The 18,153-nt window shown below is 41.7% G+C and overlaps 6 protein-coding genes across 6 annotated transcripts; 4 read left to right on the top strand and 2 right to left on the bottom strand.

Annotated features, from left to right (window-relative positions):
* Positions 1–534: 534 nt before the first annotated feature.
* IL334_004641 (uncharacterized protein) lies at positions 535–6,213 on the bottom strand (the record flags this gene model as incomplete). Its single annotated transcript, XM_062936358.1, has 14 exons — positions 535–669; positions 753–936; positions 1,036–1,158; positions 1,231–1,451; positions 1,526–1,734; positions 1,828–1,952; positions 2,024–2,141; positions 2,222–2,330; positions 2,393–5,192; positions 5,263–5,317; positions 5,375–5,519; positions 5,583–5,632; positions 5,706–5,888; positions 5,991–6,213. The coding sequence occupies 14 exons, from the start codon at positions 6,211–6,213 to the stop codon at positions 535–537; spliced, it is 4,680 nt and encodes a 1,559-aa protein (XP_062792409.1).
* Positions 6,214–6,759: 546 nt separating this feature from the next.
* On the top strand, positions 6,760–9,202 carry IL334_004642 (uncharacterized protein; the record flags this gene model as incomplete). Its single annotated transcript, XM_062936359.1, has 16 exons — positions 6,760–6,786; positions 6,908–6,925; positions 6,975–7,062; positions 7,132–7,210; positions 7,284–7,386; positions 7,461–7,532; positions 7,592–7,681; positions 7,745–7,819; positions 7,875–7,953; positions 8,008–8,072; positions 8,137–8,236; positions 8,302–8,458; positions 8,516–8,607; positions 8,673–8,806; positions 8,865–8,977; positions 9,061–9,202. The coding sequence occupies 16 exons, from the start codon at positions 6,760–6,762 to the stop codon at positions 9,200–9,202; spliced, it is 1,434 nt and encodes a 477-aa protein (XP_062792410.1).
* A 415-nt stretch (positions 9,203–9,617) lies between these two features.
* On the top strand, positions 9,618–10,601 carry IL334_004643 (uncharacterized protein; the record flags this gene model as incomplete). The annotated part of the gene is made up of 5 exons (XM_062936360.1): positions 9,618–9,661; positions 9,771–9,789; positions 9,946–10,136; positions 10,322–10,438; positions 10,517–10,601. 5 exons carry the CDS (start codon positions 9,618–9,620, stop codon positions 10,599–10,601), a joined length of 456 nt encoding a protein of 151 aa, XP_062792411.1.
* Positions 10,602–10,749: 148 nt separating this feature from the next.
* Positions 10,750–10,998, top strand: IL334_004644 (uncharacterized protein; the record flags this gene model as incomplete). Its single annotated transcript, XM_062936361.1, has 1 exon — positions 10,750–10,998. One exon carries the CDS (start codon positions 10,750–10,752, stop codon positions 10,996–10,998), a length of 249 nt encoding a protein of 82 aa, XP_062792412.1.
* An 891-nt stretch (positions 10,999–11,889) lies between these two features.
* Positions 11,890–15,549, top strand: IL334_004645 (uncharacterized protein; the record flags this gene model as incomplete). The annotated part of the gene is made up of 6 exons (XM_062936362.1): positions 11,890–12,093; positions 12,206–12,364; positions 12,452–12,605; positions 12,677–12,871; positions 12,931–13,004; positions 13,084–15,549. The coding sequence occupies 6 exons, from the start codon at positions 11,890–11,892 to the stop codon at positions 15,547–15,549; spliced, it is 3,252 nt and encodes a 1,083-aa protein (XP_062792413.1).
* A 535-nt stretch (positions 15,550–16,084) lies between these two features.
* On the bottom strand, positions 16,085–17,889 carry IL334_004646 (uncharacterized protein; the record flags this gene model as incomplete). The annotated part of the gene is made up of 8 exons (XM_062936363.1): positions 16,085–16,184; positions 16,313–16,442; positions 16,504–16,669; positions 16,733–16,845; positions 16,912–16,948; positions 17,006–17,114; positions 17,196–17,322; positions 17,871–17,889. The coding sequence occupies 8 exons, from the start codon at positions 17,887–17,889 to the stop codon at positions 16,085–16,087; spliced, it is 801 nt and encodes a 266-aa protein (XP_062792414.1).
* Positions 17,890–18,153: the final 264 nt, after the last annotated feature.

Consider the following 18,153-nt stretch of genomic DNA (forward strand, 5'->3'; position numbering starts at 1 on the left):
GGGATAGTTGTGAGTGGGGTCAGTACTACGTTCACTCTCCAACCTTGTTAAAAAAGAGTGCAGTATCCGAAAAGGGCAGGATGGACCGAAATACGAGCATCATTTCATTACGAAACGGGGGTATTACACAATCAGGGAGAATTTGTAATGCCAAATACAACTTATTTGTATTACTATCATTACTCGTAGGAAGTAGCTGGTGACACATGATCATGCATCATCATGGCACTGCTTTTCATGCAATTTGATCCGACTATCAAGATGATATATATCCAGTGTTTATTCCAGTCATTACAAGTTCACCGCTTTTCCTATTTCCTTATCCTGTCGCATTGTATGGGAACGTAATCACCAAGAATTGATGGTGTTCGATATGAAACCACTTGTTTCGTCCTTTCTCCGTTTCTGTCCCTCTTGTCATCACTGCTGTTGTGATGAAATCACTTCGTCTCCTGTTCTTCCTTCGTCCATCCAGTCTTCCGAGGTACACCTTCGCTTGTTCAAGACTTCCTCCGACTATCTCTCTTTCAAAGCTCATGCGTAAGAGCTTATACTAGCATTACCATTCATTTGTTCCCAAGTCTGAATCGCTGCTTTCGGTGTAGGACATTTAAACAGTTTGACAGTTCCTGTAGAATCGAATCCTCCTGCTGCGATCATCATTTCGACCTGGAACGATTGTTTCTCATCAGTACGACATTCCTATACCCGCCATCGTTGAATTTTGTGATTGTGATGAAAGCCATACTCACAGGATGGAACACTAGTGATGAAGCAGAAGGCATGAATCCAGTCGTTCTGTGATTGTGATATGGATTGTTATATGAAGGTGATAATGGGATACCTAATTTAGCTAATTTGATTGGATGTAAAGGATCACTGAATCCTGTTATTTCAAGTTCTTGTCTTGTTGAATGTGATGTTATAGCCGTTGTTCTGTATCATGGAGTACAAAAGACGATTAGCACAAATTTTAGTGCTTGATTAGAGATCCGACAGGAAGGTGTTGTTATAGATGACATGGATGATACTCACCTCGCTAAGACTGGCGCACCGGTATGTACAGCTAAAGCCATCAAACCTTTGTCTCTCCTTGGGATTGTATATAATGGTTCGTCGGGTTTTCTCACATCCCATACACGGACTTCACCATCCATACTAAAGTCAATCGTCAGCACACATCATGGCAAATTTCACCTAATACTAATGACAGGAGAGTCAAATCCTCACCTTCCAGTAACCAATTCTCTCATACTACCTCTTTGTAAGTGAACTGATTGTATCCATATTTTATGTTGTCTCCAAGTCCGCAACACGACTTCACCAGCATCTTCTGCACGTTTGTCAAAGAGTCGCACTACACCATCACCGAATCCAGCTACGAATACATTCCCTTCAGGTTCATCGGATGATATAGCAGTCAAATTCGCTCCTGCCTGAGTGGCGATATCCTAGAGATGTTACACGCATTATTGAGGTAAGTATTCACAGATCGATCTACATTTGCGGAGAAATCGTGACTCACCCGTAAATGTCTTTCAACAGTCGCATCCCATAATCTAACCACTTTCATATCACCTCCAACTAGCAAATGACCTTTTTGTTGTTCCCAAGCAGTCAGAACACCACTGCTATGGGCTACAGGATGGATCTCAGAGACGGCTCTGAATGTTGAAGCTAAAGCAGTCTCGTTGGGTGTCTCATAATCACGGAAGATCCGAACGCTTCCTTCAGCTATGACAAGCGAAAAGGACTTAGCCAATCCTCGAATAAACAAAACTCAATGAAGACTAGCGAAGTCCAGCTCGTATAGTAATGGGTACTCACTAGAGGCCGTGAGCATCAGACTACTTGCCATCTCGTTAATGAAATGAACGGAAGATATACTACTTCCGGCTATGTTCTGGTTACTGAATTTGTTCAACCGTTTCTTGGTTTGCCAATCCCAAATACTGCAAAACATGACTCTATCAGTCCTCCATGACAATGCAAAGTAGGATGGAAGAGGCAAGGTAAGACTTACCAGACATTATCAGCATCATCCGTCACAGCCATTACTGGATCGTAAGAATGGAATGCCATTTGAAGAGGCCATGAATCGTTTTGCAAAGTACCGGCTTCGACATTCCAGACATGAGTGGCTGTAGAAAATAAATGTCAGCCGAGTCAATCAAGGTCATCACCCCTCGAGAGGTACAGCCGTTAGCAAAGATTTGCTCACCAGCATAACCTTCTGCTGCTCTACTGCTCTCTACCATCGCCTCATTACGAAGATGTTTCCAAGCTTGTTCATTATACGTTGTCGATCCAGGTTCATCTGCATCAGGTGCCTAATTGAAAGTACGCATATTAGCAATGGATCGAAGGTGAAATAGCGTTCGTTGATACTCACTTTCATTTGAGGTTCTCTGAAATATTCCATGGCCCAATCGAAGAAACCACTTCTTAGAGGTAACACATCATCTTTAACTTCTTTAGCCACTATACCTAAACCTAGATCATTCAATCTTGCTAAACCATTATTTCCAAATCTACCATTTTCATCTTGATTAGCTTCTGAATTCCTTGATCTTCTATAATGAAGTCTTTCCATATCTTCTTGAGTTAAAGCCTCTAATACATTTGAAGCTTTGACTAGAGATTGATCTAATTTAGATAATAAACTTGTTGTACCGTAATTTGACTTTGATCTTATCGAATTATTCAATAAACCTAAATGACCTCTTTGATTTATTCCTGATGCTAATCCTGATGTTCCTGGTCCTGAGGTTGATCCAGGAGTATCAGGTAATATGCGTTCATGTGTTGAATCTGGATAAGGTGATTTATATCCATTTGAATTCGATCCTGGATAAGTAGGCGTGGAAGGTTGAGTTACTTTGAATGAGGTGTCTTGAGAATTTTGTGAATGAGTACTGTTGTTCAGATCTGGTGAATCGGATGGTATAAATCCTGTCATAGTCGCCAGACTTCTTAAAGCGTTTGCAACACTACTATTTCGTTTCAAATTACTTGATCCTGGGTGACTTGGACTTCCATTTCCATTTGTATTTGTAGAAGTATTCCCATTTATCGATTGAGCAGTATTTGATCTTTGCATTTGAGGTGGTATAGGACCATTAGAAGTTATTCTACTTCCTCCTGCATCCGAGAAAGCCGTCGAGATTTGTCTCGATAATGCTTTGGGTCTAGATTGCTTTTTCAACAGATCCCTTATTGCGGATCCTTTCACTCTTGTGAACGCTGAATCGAGTAGTAGAGCCACTATGTAATCTACCACTGTCGATGCCATTAAAGCTACTTCCGTATGTGGATCTACCGATAGATCCAGTAAGGTTTCAAAAAGGACTTTGAAACTGCTCAAGAGCGTTAAATTATGTTGATGTTCGTGAGGTTGTCTATCTGGGTTTTTGGTCCATTCATCTAAAGCCTCTGCCACTACATCTTCAACATTATCTTCTTTCGCAGATTTGTTCCCTGATTCAGCTGATGCTATTGCAACTTCTTGTTCATAGTATGCCCATGCGGCACACACTAACCATCCTCTCCATTCTCTGACCACGCAGCTTATCACCACTACCAATTCTTTTCTCACCATTGGCGAAGCATCTTCTTTCACTGACATCATACAAGCGAATGCTAATCCAGCTTCTATCTCCAATTGTTGTATATCAGATAATCCTAATTGAGCTCCTGTACCTCCACCGCCTTTAGCATCCATCTCAACAGGAGCACTCGATGCACCAAGTAGTGTTCCAAAAGCGTATAATGCCGCTGCTCTAACTTCCACAGCCGTACTCCTTAATGCGGCGAGGAGCTCATTCTGTCTTTGAGATTGCATGAATAACGCCTTTGCTTCATCGTAGTCTGCCCACAATTGTGAAATACAGAGGAGACACCAGGTCTTCAGAAGCCAATCATCTTCAGCTAACCTCGCTACACAAGAATCGAATACTTGTACGCCGAGACAAGCTGTTTGTCCAGGTTTGAAATTTCGACATAAGATCGATAAGATGAAAGCTGACATCGCACGATGCTCATTTGCATTCGGGATGACCAAAGATCCCGCTTGTGGGAAAGGCGCGAGTATTTGCGTGAAATAGGTGAAACCTGAATCTCGAAGTAAGTCAACTTGACACGTTCGATCGATAGCCAGTATTCGAGCCCAGATGTAAATCAAAACAGGTTTCAGTTCAACTGCGGGGGAAGCTAACAGCTTCTGAACATAGGGAAAGATGCCGATTGATAGGGATAGATGTACTGCCCACGGTCCAAGATCGACGAATCTTGATATAAGTATCAATGCTCGAAGACGATGAGATTGTGAAAGTAAGACTTGAAGTACAATGGGCAATTGTTCAGGAGGTGATCGTGGTATCGGTACATCCTTTTTCGGTTTTGGTGCCAGACGGTTAGGAACAGCTCCGCCATGTTGAAGCCATACTTCAAAGGCTTGTAGGTGTTGCGCAAAGAATGTTGAGGGTCTGTAAACGCTCAAAGGCGCTACATTTGATTGTCCAGCTTCTCTAGCCGCTTCGAGATCTAATAATTCCGGTAACTGGGCAAGACAAGCGTCAACTGCTAAATCCCATGAATGCCATAAGGGGTGATTGTGTGCTGATGGTATTTCAGGTATTGACGTAGGTGTACAATGATACGCCGACATGATCCTTTGGGCAAGTAAGAAGTTTCTGAATAATCCAGCGACCAATAGATCTTGTCTAAATAGACGATTGAAGACATCTCTAGGGAAAGACAACCAAGCGATAGTATCCGTGACAGCCGTGAAGATCCAACTTAACTCTCCAAGAGGTGTACGTCTATCTTTCAGATCACCTGGGATTCTCATAACCATATCTACCGTTATTCTAGATCTTGGATCATTGGGATCTAATCCACCATTCCGTCTTAAGGGATCTTGGAGAACGAAATGTCTCAACGCAGTTTCGATTGGAGAGGTGAGACAACATGTAAATAAGTCTGCGGGAAGATCTGGTGACATGGGAAGGATTTGATTTGCTGAACAAGCCGCTAGATGTAATGCTTCGGAGTAAGGCGTTCCTGGTAACCCATCAGTATGTCCAGCTTGAGTTTGCGCTGTTTTAGCCTCATTATCTCGTCTCTCAGCGGATTTGGCGAAATTATTCAGGATATTCCCTGCACCTGAACATTCCCAGACGTATATACACGGCCTACAGTGATCACATCAGCAACAGTTCCAAGTGAGTTTCTTCCCGAACAGCTTGATTAGTTGGAACTCACGATCCAAGCCATTCCTGGAGGTCATACAGACTGACCGGGATATATTGTGTATAATCTTGAAAATTAAATCAGCTTGCGTATCTTAAACAAAGTAAAATTCCATATGACTTACTCTTGTTGAAAACCCATATTTCACCGGAAGGAGTAGGTTTGGGTACACCGTGACCATTATAGTAAAATACTACTCTTTCATCCTTTGATGATCTTCGCATATTTATACTCTGTTTCTTTGTCTCTTCTATTGATGGATCGAGGAACTGCGAGACGATCGCTATATCAACACATGATTTCTCAAAGGGAAAGATTGGAAGTGAACTTACAGCTTTATATTTGACTTTAGGGTTTAGCGTTTCGAATTGTTGATGTAAATCTGGTACATCCTCACCAAAGTCAGCTAAACCTCATGCATGGTTGGAGTTTATAGCTGTAGAGACTCAGCTTACTTCTTCCAATAGCTTCAATTGCTTTATTTGATGGTAATTGAGTAGGATCAATCCAACATTCCGTCTTTGCACATGGATTCGTCTTCACTATATCTGGAGGATCCACACCTATATTCAAACAGATGAATAAACCTGCCGTGACTGTTTTAAGCTTTGATCGAAGTCTCCAAGGTGTTTTCGTTGCTACCGCCATATCAATCAAATTAGCATGAAATGATTGAGATCACTTAGTATGAGAGCTTGTCACGAGCATCTGGGGATAAGGACGTCTTCGTTTCAACTCACATGGATCATCATCTTCTTCTTCTTTAGCTTTTCCTTTCCCTCTATGTCTCTTTGCTGCCCAATACTGTAACGCAGCTGCTACTTCTATATGTTCTTCTTCCACCTCATCTAAGAACCCTTCATGGGGTTCATAGGCTTCTGCTGGATAAGGTGGATAAGCAGAATGTGGCTGAGAAGTGGATCCCTCATCTCGAGCATAGGGCAATGAAGGTGGTTCAGCCATTATTGAAGATTACTGATTATCTGAAAAGGGGCAAGATCGATGTATTTGTCCTTCTGTCTCTGGATGTATTATTGAGGTGCCATGCCAGATGTATTATGGCTAGGATATGAGGAGGAGAGGATGAAGGTGGATGGATCTATATATCAACAGACACAGAGGGGGGGGGGGCAGAGAAGGAGATGATACAGATAGTTACATACACTATGGCGGCATTAAGCGAACCTATCTTTGCCGGATGTACAGGATCTAAATCTAATTATCACCCTCACTTTATAGCTTTGCGTATGATGATTGATGCGTGCCTGAAATGTGAATACCGCTTACCCCGCTCTTTGTATCGTTGAATTGATCTCATTATTCAACATTCCTGATTTCATATCACTATCACCATCACCATATCATCAACAGTTGACGCAAGCAGCTACCGTGCCAACACATCCAGTGTCAGCTCAAATACTGCTCACGATCGGGATATCAAACGAAAATTACTGGACCAGTCATTAAGCAAGCTAGGTAGAAGTAGCAAAAGAGTTCCACAAGGCCACAATGTCAGACGATGAGTTTATGATGGAAGTAGGTTACACTTTCCGCCTCCCCTTCCCTTTCATGGTTACAAGTACCCACTCCATCTAATCTTATTTCTTTGCTCATTGTTACTTCTTACGATCTATGGCTGACAAGAGAGCACTTCTAGGATGCAGCAGATGATGAGGTGAGCTTTGCCGAGGCTATCATTCAGACATAGCTCATTCGTCGTTTAGGAATATGATTTCGATTATGACGATGATGAAGAAGAGGAGGATATGGATGGTTCCGGTGATGCTGAGAACCAGTATTATAAAGCTAAAGGTAAGCTCATGATATCTGCACTTAGCGGTCTGCGGCAGTAAGCTGATAACCCCTTCAACTGGGATATAGCATTGAAAGAAGATGACGCGGAAGGAGCTTTGATTGCTTTCAGACAGATAGTGAAAGACCAATCTGAGAAGGGGGAATGGTCAGTTGGATTGAATGATTCATTCCGATAGCACTGATATTTGTGCTGACAAATACCTATATATCGAGAGTAGGGGGTTTAAAGCATTAAAGCAAATGACCAAGATGAATTACCTACATCTTCATAAACCTGAAAAAGCTTTCGAAACATACAAGGAACTACTAGGCTATACAAAGGTCAGCTTATCTGTTTATTGTCCCTTACCACGATCTAAAGACTTTGAAAGCTGACTATGGCATCTATGCATCAGACTCACGTTACGAGGAATTACGCTGAAAAGTCGATTAACAATATACTTGATTATGTGGGAGGTGAAGGAAAGGTCAGCTTATCGTGCCCACCAATCACGAGCAGTGGATCAAGCTGATCTGTTCACTATAGCATGCTGCCTTAGCACCTCAAGTACCATTAGATACGTTGGAACAGTTTTATGAAGCTACTAGGATTGCTTGTGAAGAAGCTAAAAATGAGGTTCGTCATTTAACACCCACTGATTCGCTCCTGCGGAGGAGCTGACTTTGTGGCATATGATAGAGGTTATCAACCAAATCTAATCTCAAGCTTGCTAAATTATGGTTAGATAGAAAGGAATATGATAGGTTGGCACCAGTGAGCTAAAAGGTAACGAAAGTGCGATTGAATAGCTGACTGTCACCCTAAACAGATATTGAGATCGCTACATGCCACCTGCGCTCCTTCGAGTGGCTCAAGTTCGTCGGATGATCAATCGAAAGGATCTCTTCGTGAGCTACGCTAGGCCGTACGCTTCAAAATGGGGCGCTAATAACTCGTTATAGTGCTCGAGCTTTACGCAATCGAGATTCAGATGTACAGTGATCTGAAAGAGAACCGTAAACTCAAAGTAGGTAGAAAAATCCGTGACTGACTTTCTTTGGGACCCAGTTTACTGACTTGTTGCTCTACAGGAAATATATAATGCAGCAATGCAAGTAAAAAATGCTATTCCTCATCCAAGAGTTATGGGTGCTATCAAAGAATGTGGAGGGAAAATGTGGATGATGGAAAGTGAGTCAGCAGCCATTCAGGAAGCGTCTCTAGTACGGTAAGCTGAGAATATTTTAAACGTACAGAGGCATGGACGAAAGCTTCTACAGATCTATTCGAGTCTTTTAGACAATATGACGAATCAGGCTCTACTCAACGTATACAAGTGCTCAAATACCTAGTGTTGACATATATGTTAATGGGAAGCGAGATCAATCCGTTTGATTCTCAAGAAACAAAACCGTTAGCTGTTTATGAATCGTTCTCGAACTATGAAGCTAATGTACAACTTGATATTAGGTATAAGAATGATCCGCAAATCATAGCCATGACAAGTTTGGTCACTGCTTATCAAAGACGAGACGTCAAAGAAGCTGAGAAGATACTGAAAGGTTAGCACAATGTTCTTTCTTCATGCTTAGTATGTGTCGGAAAACTGAATTTTAACGTCTTGTAGCGAACCGAGCGACTATTACCGGAGATCCATTTATCAATTTCTTTGTGGATGATCTTCTGAAATCGTTGAGAACTCAATACATAATTGATATCATCAAGCCATATACAAGGATGGAATTGGAGTCTTTAGCCAAAGTAAGCTATAATGTGAATGTCCGCCGAATTGCCCAGCTCACAGTTCTTACTTCTTTAGACACTCAACATACCTCGAGGCGATGTCGAATCACTCGTTGTATCGCTCATCTTAGATGGCAAAATCAAAGGAAAGATAGATCAAGTCAACGGACTCCTAATTCTCGATCGATTGTACGTGTTCTTTTGCATTAACCTTTGTATTACTGCCATGGTGTCGGGCTGATTCCATGATTTGTTTTTCCAATGATGATCAGTAATGCCGCATCTAAGAATCGATACAATGCACTCAACGAGATGTCATCTCAGCTCGAATACTTGACTGGCAAGATTGAGTCTGAAAAGCTGAGTAGAGAAGGCGCAAGAGGTGGATGGAGTAGTGGCATGACTGCTTTTTGATAAGCTTGTCTGCATTTGAAGGAGTTGTACCTGTACAATATAAATTTAGGAATTTACGATTTCATGCATCATCATGTAGCATTATCCTGCCTTTTCCCCTTGAAACATGAAACACACAAACACACACTTCAACACGGACCTCCTCTCGACAAGCATGGGCATCATGTCGTCATCGTACGAACCGCATTGACTCAACTTTCACCATCAATACACGTCATCTTCCATCATCACCCATGTTAGGTCTTGCTGGTAGTCCAGTCAACCGGTGGTCACCCTTGAGAGATATTAGTGCACACATATATAACCTTGCATCTTGAATGTTTCTCTCTTCTTCTTCTTTCCTTCTCATCGTATCACTTCGACGAGCAACAAACGGACGACTCAATAGGAACTTTCACACCTGTCTTCGAACACAATGTCTTCAGAACACGAACATCGACAATTGGGTGGCTACAAAGCGTGAGTGATGAGTGATGGTCTTTTGATGTTCTAGGGAATGTAATGTCCTTTCAAAGGAAGTATTTGAAGGAATAGAACCAATACTGATGTTTGAAATTTGGTCTCTTAGTACACTCCATAACCCCAATGTAAGTATTATCTCTCTCGTCAGCTCCTTCTCTCCTCTCTTTCACCATGCTGACAACGATTTATATCCATTGTACTTACTTACTTCCTTCCTTCCTTTCTACGTGCCCCACTCTTTCATTCTGGAGTACTGCAAAGCTCACGAGATGACCGTTTAGGCTTCAACCGAAGCGAAAGCGCATGCCGCCGAGATTCTCGAAGAAAATGGTATCGACGTAAACGATCAATCTACCGAGAAACATCATGATGGTCATGCCCACTCTGGGAACCACCAAGCTCATGATGGTCATGCTCATAAGAACGATCAACTTTCTGAGCATGAACACAGGGTTTTAGGTGGTTATAAAGCGTGAGTTGGGTTGTTCTACTTGTCCTGCTCAATTGTGGCTTCATTGTCTCATTCCCTTTTGGTCTTCCTACTCTTTGTTTCCTTCTCCCTGTTCGTGGTAGCTTAGAAGCTAGCGTACTGGGGATGTCTTTCTGCTGGTGAATATACCCCTTAACACCTGCTTACAAGTCTTCCGCCTCCCTCAGCGCTTTGCACAACCCCAATGTCTCAGAAGAAGCCAAACAACACGCCAAAGAAGTCCTTGGACAAACCGAGGACAAGGACGACGAGCACGAACATAGGGTTCTGGGTGGATACAAGGCGTAAGTTCAGTACTTGCTAGAGATTCCCTGGAAAATCGATGAATATACTGATAAGCTGTTACGGATGGTCACTTTTAGCGCTTTACACAACCCCAACGTGTCCGCCGATGCTAAAGAACACGCTAAAGAAGTCCTTAAAGAGCATCATGCAGATGCTGCCTAGATGCGCACGAAGGTGAATCGTAAGAAGCAGAAATATATCCGTAGCCATATGAAAGTGATGCGAAAGAATGACTCGATATGATTTCCGTCAGTGATCGAGAATCCGTTCTTCTCGGTTCAATTTAATTTCATTACTCCGAAGCTAGAACATGATCCGACCCCTTCACAGGAACGATGGGTTATTGTGGTGGCGTAAAAGTATAAAATATTCCTGGCTGCTTTCTGACGAATCAGATGCTGCCAATAATGTGCCGGGTGGAACATCACTATTGTTCATCGTGAATTGGATAATTGGATCAGGGTTCAGATCAGTAAGGAAAGAAGAAGCCGCAGACGTTGGGAAACCAGAACAGGAAGATGGGAGAGGAACGTCTCAGCTGCTCAAATACGTCATTTAAACGAGAAATCCCACACGCTCAAGAGAGATAAGGATCCAAATAAACGCTTAACCCCGTAAACCAATGGTAGCTTGGCAACTGGCACCCAGAGATAAGAGAGACGACTCCTTCTTTGTCTCGGTAACGGTAACGCCGGCATTGACAAGAGACAGAACCCCATAATGGATCTCATAGAACAGCGACATGGAATCTTCCATTTGTTGACAGTCATCTCGTTTCATATAGCATAACTCTGTGCACACACATATCACCAGTAGTTGTATATGACTGTTTACATCTCAGCTTGTATAGATCACGCTCTTTCAACAATCAAGTAATTCACCGAAGATAGGACGATAACCGACCTTTCACACGAGCAAACATATAAGCGAATCATCCACACATACATGATTCTCGCTTGGAAACTTCGTCGGAGTAAAGCAACAAAGGGAGAAAGACAAGGTTATCTTGATTCACACTTCGCTTATTATCACATGTCAAGACTTGGTTTGATTCGTTGAACCTCGATTTAACCTTACCTCCCAGTTCTAGGCTCGTGAAAGATTATTAGACGATCCTTTCTTTCACACTTCTACCTTTCAGCAAACATAGCTGTAATAATTTCACGAGATCGTAGAAGACGAGAATACACAGTCAAGTAATTAACTTGGAACAACATAAATCATACTATCTCAATATAAGAAACAAAGGTTCATTCTCCCAAGGTCCCATATTCACCGGTATACAGGTCGATTTTGACTTTCAACAAGTAAACATCAAAGGAAAGATGGCTCCAAAAAAAATGAGGCTTCTAATATAACGTACATCAATCTTGTTCGATCGATATAATCTATCTCCGGTGTGAAGATTGGATAGTGTAGTAGTATAGGACAAACAAGGATAGAAATCATCATGCCACGAGGAGAAGAGATCCAACATCCTGGTGCGGGGACTTTCTACGTCTATGGATCAGGAAGAGGTTCATCTCCTTCTGGTTCAGGAAGATCAAGATCCAAACTAGGTTCGAAAGAAAGAATATCCAAAAAGGAGAGAGGAAGAGATGGTTCCCCTTTTCCAATTGGGTTACCTATGACCAAGTGGGATGATCTCATCAAAGTGAGTTCCTGTACTCCAAACATTTGTGTACTTGTTTTCTCCAATGGACGAAGGTTTTTGTGTAGTAAAAGGATTCCATACTAACCTTTTAAACGATGTTTGGCGGCTACAGTATCAGTATCATGAAGATCCTACTGTCGCACCTAATCCAGATTCATTATTGAAACATGGTATAACGGAATATACTTTTATTCCAATATCTTCAGGAGGTGTCTTAGGTAAAGGTAAATTCAGTACCGTCTATAAAGTCTTAGGTATAGATGGTTCATACGTGAGTCGCTAATTTACCTTTCCCCCTCCTCTACTGTTTTGGATAATCTGGGTCGACGTGGTTTCTGATTTATTTGTTCAAATACAGTATGCTCTAAAACACACGCCATTATATCCTCACCATCCATTGATATCAGCTAGATTACTAAGAGAACCTACTTTATTGGCTGAATTACCGAGTCATCCTTGTTTGATAGGCGTTGAAGGATGGGTAAGAACCCAAGGTCATTTTTATCTCATCGGTAAGCTATCTCTCTTATCGAACCGTATGCAGAGGAAAATTTGTCTGATTAATATGTTTTATATACAATAGAACAATACGCTTCGTCTCACGTGCCTCTGCCTGCTCATCCATTACCACTTCAGCCTTCAAGAGCGGCATATATCTTAGATCAATTGGTCTCAGTCATCAGAGATACATTACATGAGAAAGGAAGAGTATGTCACAGGGATTTGAAAGGTGACAATGTTTTGGTTGATGTGGAGACTGGAGAAATTCTGATTCTCGGTGAGTGAGCTCGCAATTTTTGTTAAGAGGCGTCTATTGATGTTCTGTCTTCGATGCAGACCTGGGTCTAGCGACAAGATTTTCAGCTAGTGAACCAAAGTTAACCACCTGTTGCGGCAGTCCTGCGTTTCATGTGAGTAACTGAATCGTAGATTGACCTTTACCAGTGGTATAGTGAAGAAAACAGCTGATTCAGTTTTCTATCTTCGCAGAGTCCTGAAATAGTACATGCTCTCTCTCGCCCGCCAGGAGAAATCACTTACTATGGACCTGAACTAGACATATGGTGTATAGCATTAACGCTTCTCTCTTTACTACTTCAAGTTCGCTTCCCACTTGGACCTAAACATACATCCACCTATGTAATGCGAGAAAGGGTGAGGGATAGATTACAAGAACTTGATGAAATGTATCCACGTCATTCACCTTGGAAACCGCCAAGATCATCACGTATAAATGATTTTTCAGGTTCGGGTTCTGCGAACAGTAACGTGGTGAATTTGGAATTTGAACGAAAAGAATGGAGAAGAGTTAGAAATGCGATGAGAGATTTCCTCGAATTGGACGGCAAGAAGAGGATGTCAAATTTCAATGCTTATACGTTAGGTGAACAGATAAATCAAAGAGTAAACAATTGGATTCAAGATGAAAAGACCCGATTTTCAAGTTCAACAAGGTTTAAATCTACTAGTTTCATCGAGACTGAAATCAAATATACTTTACCTATTTATCTGGATCAATCGGAAGAAGAAGATAACGATGATCAAGCTGAACATGATTATAGAGAAGCCGAATCATCTCATCGTATTTTGGGTCATGGTGGTAATGATAAATCGAGACCGAAGCGAAACAACCACAAAACTCAAACACAAAACCAAAATCAAAACGTTATTACACTGAGAAATCCTCAAGGTGAAAGCGAAAGACGATGTAAAAGTTATATCAAATATCTATTACGTTCGTCAGGTGTATTATATCACCTTTTACCACCCCCTTCATCTTCATCATCAATAATGAATGGTAGCGCTTCTTCGACAGCTTCTTCAAACGGGAACGAGACCATTACCACTTCGAAAGAAGATACCATACTGCAATTAGTCCTAGACATGCCGGATACACCTATCGATTCATCTTCCCATCATCAACACACTCATGCGCCAAATGATCCTCAAACAGGTTGGTTTCCTTCCTTCTTCAATTTTCATAGAAAAACACCTACACCTTCAACTTCACCTCAACAACGATCAGTCTCATTGCCACCTTCCAAAAGATCAGAAAAACCTCTTACACCACCCATCTCACCAAATAAAGACACTACATCTAAATCCAACAAAAAGGTTTTAAGATGTTATATCAAACTTGAATTTGTAAATCAAATATCGCCTTCGATTTCGACTGATAAACGAAGAGGTTCATTGGAAACTATTCAGACTTATAAAGATGGCTGGGGAAATACTTTAACTCCTTTGCATCCTGTTACAACGAATATGAGTACACAAACGAATACATCATCATCGACTCAAAATCAACCCCAAATTAACAGCGACGGAACAGCAAGAAAGAATTATATATACCCAGTCAGATCTTCTTCCGTTACCAGACCTGTTAACAACAACAATAGACCTGCAAATAGAAGATCAGTTTCCCACGCTGCTGCTCTATCAATTACTAGACCTTCCTTCAACAGGGTGACTACTATGTCTAACATCAACGTTCCACCTTTATCACCTTTAAGTCGACAAGTATCTTTAGCTTCTTCACCTTCTCCTCCACCGACACCGATGGAACCCCTTTCAAGAGCACAAAGTAGAGCCTCCAGTAAATCCAGAAGATCGACAAGTGGTCTAGTCCCCTCCCAACATCATCACCATCACCAACATTCTCATGGATATGGTTCCAGTCAACACGAAAGTAAGATCATAATACATTTGTCAGATCCACGATCTTTCCAAACACTTAAGAAAGCTTTCAACGTTAACCCATTCCCATATAAGATGAACAACAATCACAGTAGCAGTACTGAACATGATGATTTACTATTACTGTCACCTATGACAATTAGAAGAAACAGTTTAGCACCGAGTTTGATTGTATCTCCAACGGATGAGCAGAATGATCAAATCCCTGATCCAGAGGGAAAGATCAAGGTCGGAATAACTGGAGAATTGAATCCCGATAAGATAATCATACAAGAACATGATCTCGAACAAGTTGAAGTGAATGGAAATCGGAATAACGAGGAAGAGGAAGAAGAAGAAGAAGAGTTGAGAGGTAGACCAAGATCAAAAGAAGATATATCAACCCTAACCAATCATTTACACAAGACGAAATCACGTCAATCAACGAATAGTAGTTCGAATAAAACCAAATCGACCAATTCAATCAAATCGAAATCGTCAAAAAGTAGATTAGAAGTGAAAAGTGTTGATAGTCCACAACAGCTACCTCAAGAAAAAAGAGGTTTGTTAGATGTTATATTTGGTACTACATCTGTTGGCACGAACAATAACAGTAATAACAGTAATAATAATAGTAGGAATCAAGAAGAATTGGGATATCAATATCATAATTCTTTAGGTATCGCACTTGGAAGTGGAAGTGGCTATGGAAGAGCAATGAACATGAATATTAGAGCTAAATCAGTTCCTCCTTTTAGAGGTATAGAGGAGAGGTTATAACTGCATTATGTTTGGTTATCGCTTATGACAAAGGAAAAAGAGAACCGAAAGGAAATACAAGTTGTACTGCATCGAAATAATGTAACAGTTGTACATCACATTTCATGCATTGCAGAAAAGCATTTGTATGTTTTACCTCCATGATTCTCTTCGTTGTAGAGCTACCTTTCATCTATACGTGTATTGTATCCACGTATACACATTCACACAAGTTCACAAGATCGAATAGAGACACATAACGGTGACAACCAATCCGTCTGAATTTCTTGACGGTAAAGTCAAGAGATCAGTTTCGAACGTCCGTATTCAGTTTGGACCAACTTATACCGGAAACTTATTGCAACACAGATGAAAAGTATCCATATTTGCATGCCATATGATGAATTACAGAAAACGTAAAAGGTATAACACATGAACCGTTTCTTTTGACACTCATAAGGAATAAGAAACGTGATCCGCAAGCACTTTTTTAGAATGCTATTTCGCAAGGGACCACATCCTACATGGACTTTCTACATGAACTGAGAGGTTTGACCTAATATCTAGGTCGTTCGTCATAACGAGGTCTTTCCTCGTAACGAGGTCTTTCTTCTCTTCTCTCATAACCTCCACCACCTCTTGGAGCATCTCGTTCACTACGGTAAGAATAATATCTGCGAGGTCAGGTAAATCCCGACGTAAAGAAACGATATCACTCAGTGTCCGAAAATAACGAATTATTTAAACCACATTATTTGTGGGAGAGTAGAGATAGAAGACTCACGAATCTCTGGGAGGTGCTTCTCTAGGTCGATAATCGTCCCTGCCACCTCGATCATCTCGGTAAGATCTTCTGTCATCATATCGTCTGTCGTCTACGCGTCTGTCCTCATATCGTCTATCTCTGTCATCGTCTAATGATACATCACAGTCAGCATAAAATCATGAGTGTTGAATGATGAAAGGTCAACTTACAACCGCCTCGAGGAGGACCTCGGTCAGAGTATCGAGAATCATATGATCGAGGTTGGTAAGGTCTATCGAAACCACCGCCACCACCACCGTAAGACCGAGGAGCAGAATCAACCTTGACACCATGGTATCTACCAGGAGTAGGGGTTCGTGCACGACCTCTTCGAGCCTAAAACACATTGAAAAGATTAATTAATATCCAGCTTGGCTAGTTCAGGAAAGTGTTACTCACATGAGCGACAGTAAGGGTCTTACCCTCAAGGGGTTGACCGTTGAGTTTCTCAATGGCAGCTTGAGCATCCTCACCAGCCTCCATCATGACGAAACCGAAACCTCTTGATTCCTCTGTGAAAACAATATGGTCAGACTCCATAATCCTTTCATGGCATTATAGGCGCAGATAGAACTCACGACTGTGGGGATCAAGCATGATTTGAACCTTAGTTACCTACAGTTCATTTCGGTCAGCTCACTCTACGCCGTCACATACTACTCTGGGACTCACTTTACCGATAGAGGCGAAAACCTCCCTGAGTTTGGGTTCGTCTACGGATCTGGACAAACCACTAATATGAAGGTTGTTACCTGGGTTTTGAGTAGCTCCATCTTCGGTTCTATTGGCGAAAAAACAAGTCATTAGCTTCCGACATGGGGTCGCTGTATTACACTGAGTGTATGGGGAAAGTATAACTCACCGACCTCGGTTGTCACCGTTACCATTAGCTTTAGCAGCTGGACTTCTTGATCTATCTCTTCGAGGAGATCGACCACCGTCATCTCGACGGGGAGAACCTTCTTGGTCTCGAGAAGAGTTTTGCCATACTGTCGAAATTGAGTTGGTGTCAGTTGATTGAGTCGGTTAGTCGGTGCAATGGCTGAAAAGGCGAAAAGAGCCAGAAGATGTGAAGTATAGGAATTTGAGCATGAGGGTGAACACAATCCAAATAAGGCGTTACAGAGCTTCTTGTGATGAATAACGATTGAACCGAGCGAAAGGGAACGGTAGAAGAGGCCGAGGCCGGGTTAAAATGTCTTTCATTGCAACGAAGTTGAGAGAGAACAGGAAAACATTCGCTATGGCCCCTCAATTCACCGCCCGAATTGACTGGTGACCAGCAAGAGACGTGAACTGAACTGAATGGAATCGAAATGAAGATGGGTGATCAAGTGATGAAGGCAGATAGATCCTTTGATTTCATGATAAAAGCGAGGTATATCGATAGAGGAACGACGAGCAATATGAGGAAATGCGACAGACGCGTAAAGTTGCAAGTGGCGTGAGACTCAAGTTGAAATCGTCTTCTTCGACTGTGATACTTATCCGAAAGGCTGAAGAGCTGAGATATAGCGAAGCGAAAGCGAGAACATACCGTCGTTGGGGTCGGACATTGTTTGCTGTGTGTCGTGGTTCTGTGCTTTGAAGTGAAGGTCTGAAGGAAGATGAATATAAGTAGAAACACGATCTTATTGAAGAAGCGGAAGGGATTGTAGGAGCGAAGAAGCGAAGAAAGATGACTGCAGCGGTGTTATGAACGGGAATATAACGAATGTGGCACTTGGAGGGGGGGGCAATGGGTTAGATCTGGTTATTAAATTACCCGGAACGAATGAAAACAGTTAATGTCTGAAACTATAAAGAAAGGAGAAGGTGTT

This window comes from Kwoniella shivajii, chromosome 6 (assembly GCF_035658355.1).
Source record: "Kwoniella shivajii chromosome 6, complete sequence".
In the NCBI taxonomy this organism is placed as follows: domain Eukaryota; kingdom Fungi; phylum Basidiomycota; class Tremellomycetes; order Tremellales; family Cryptococcaceae; genus Kwoniella; species Kwoniella shivajii.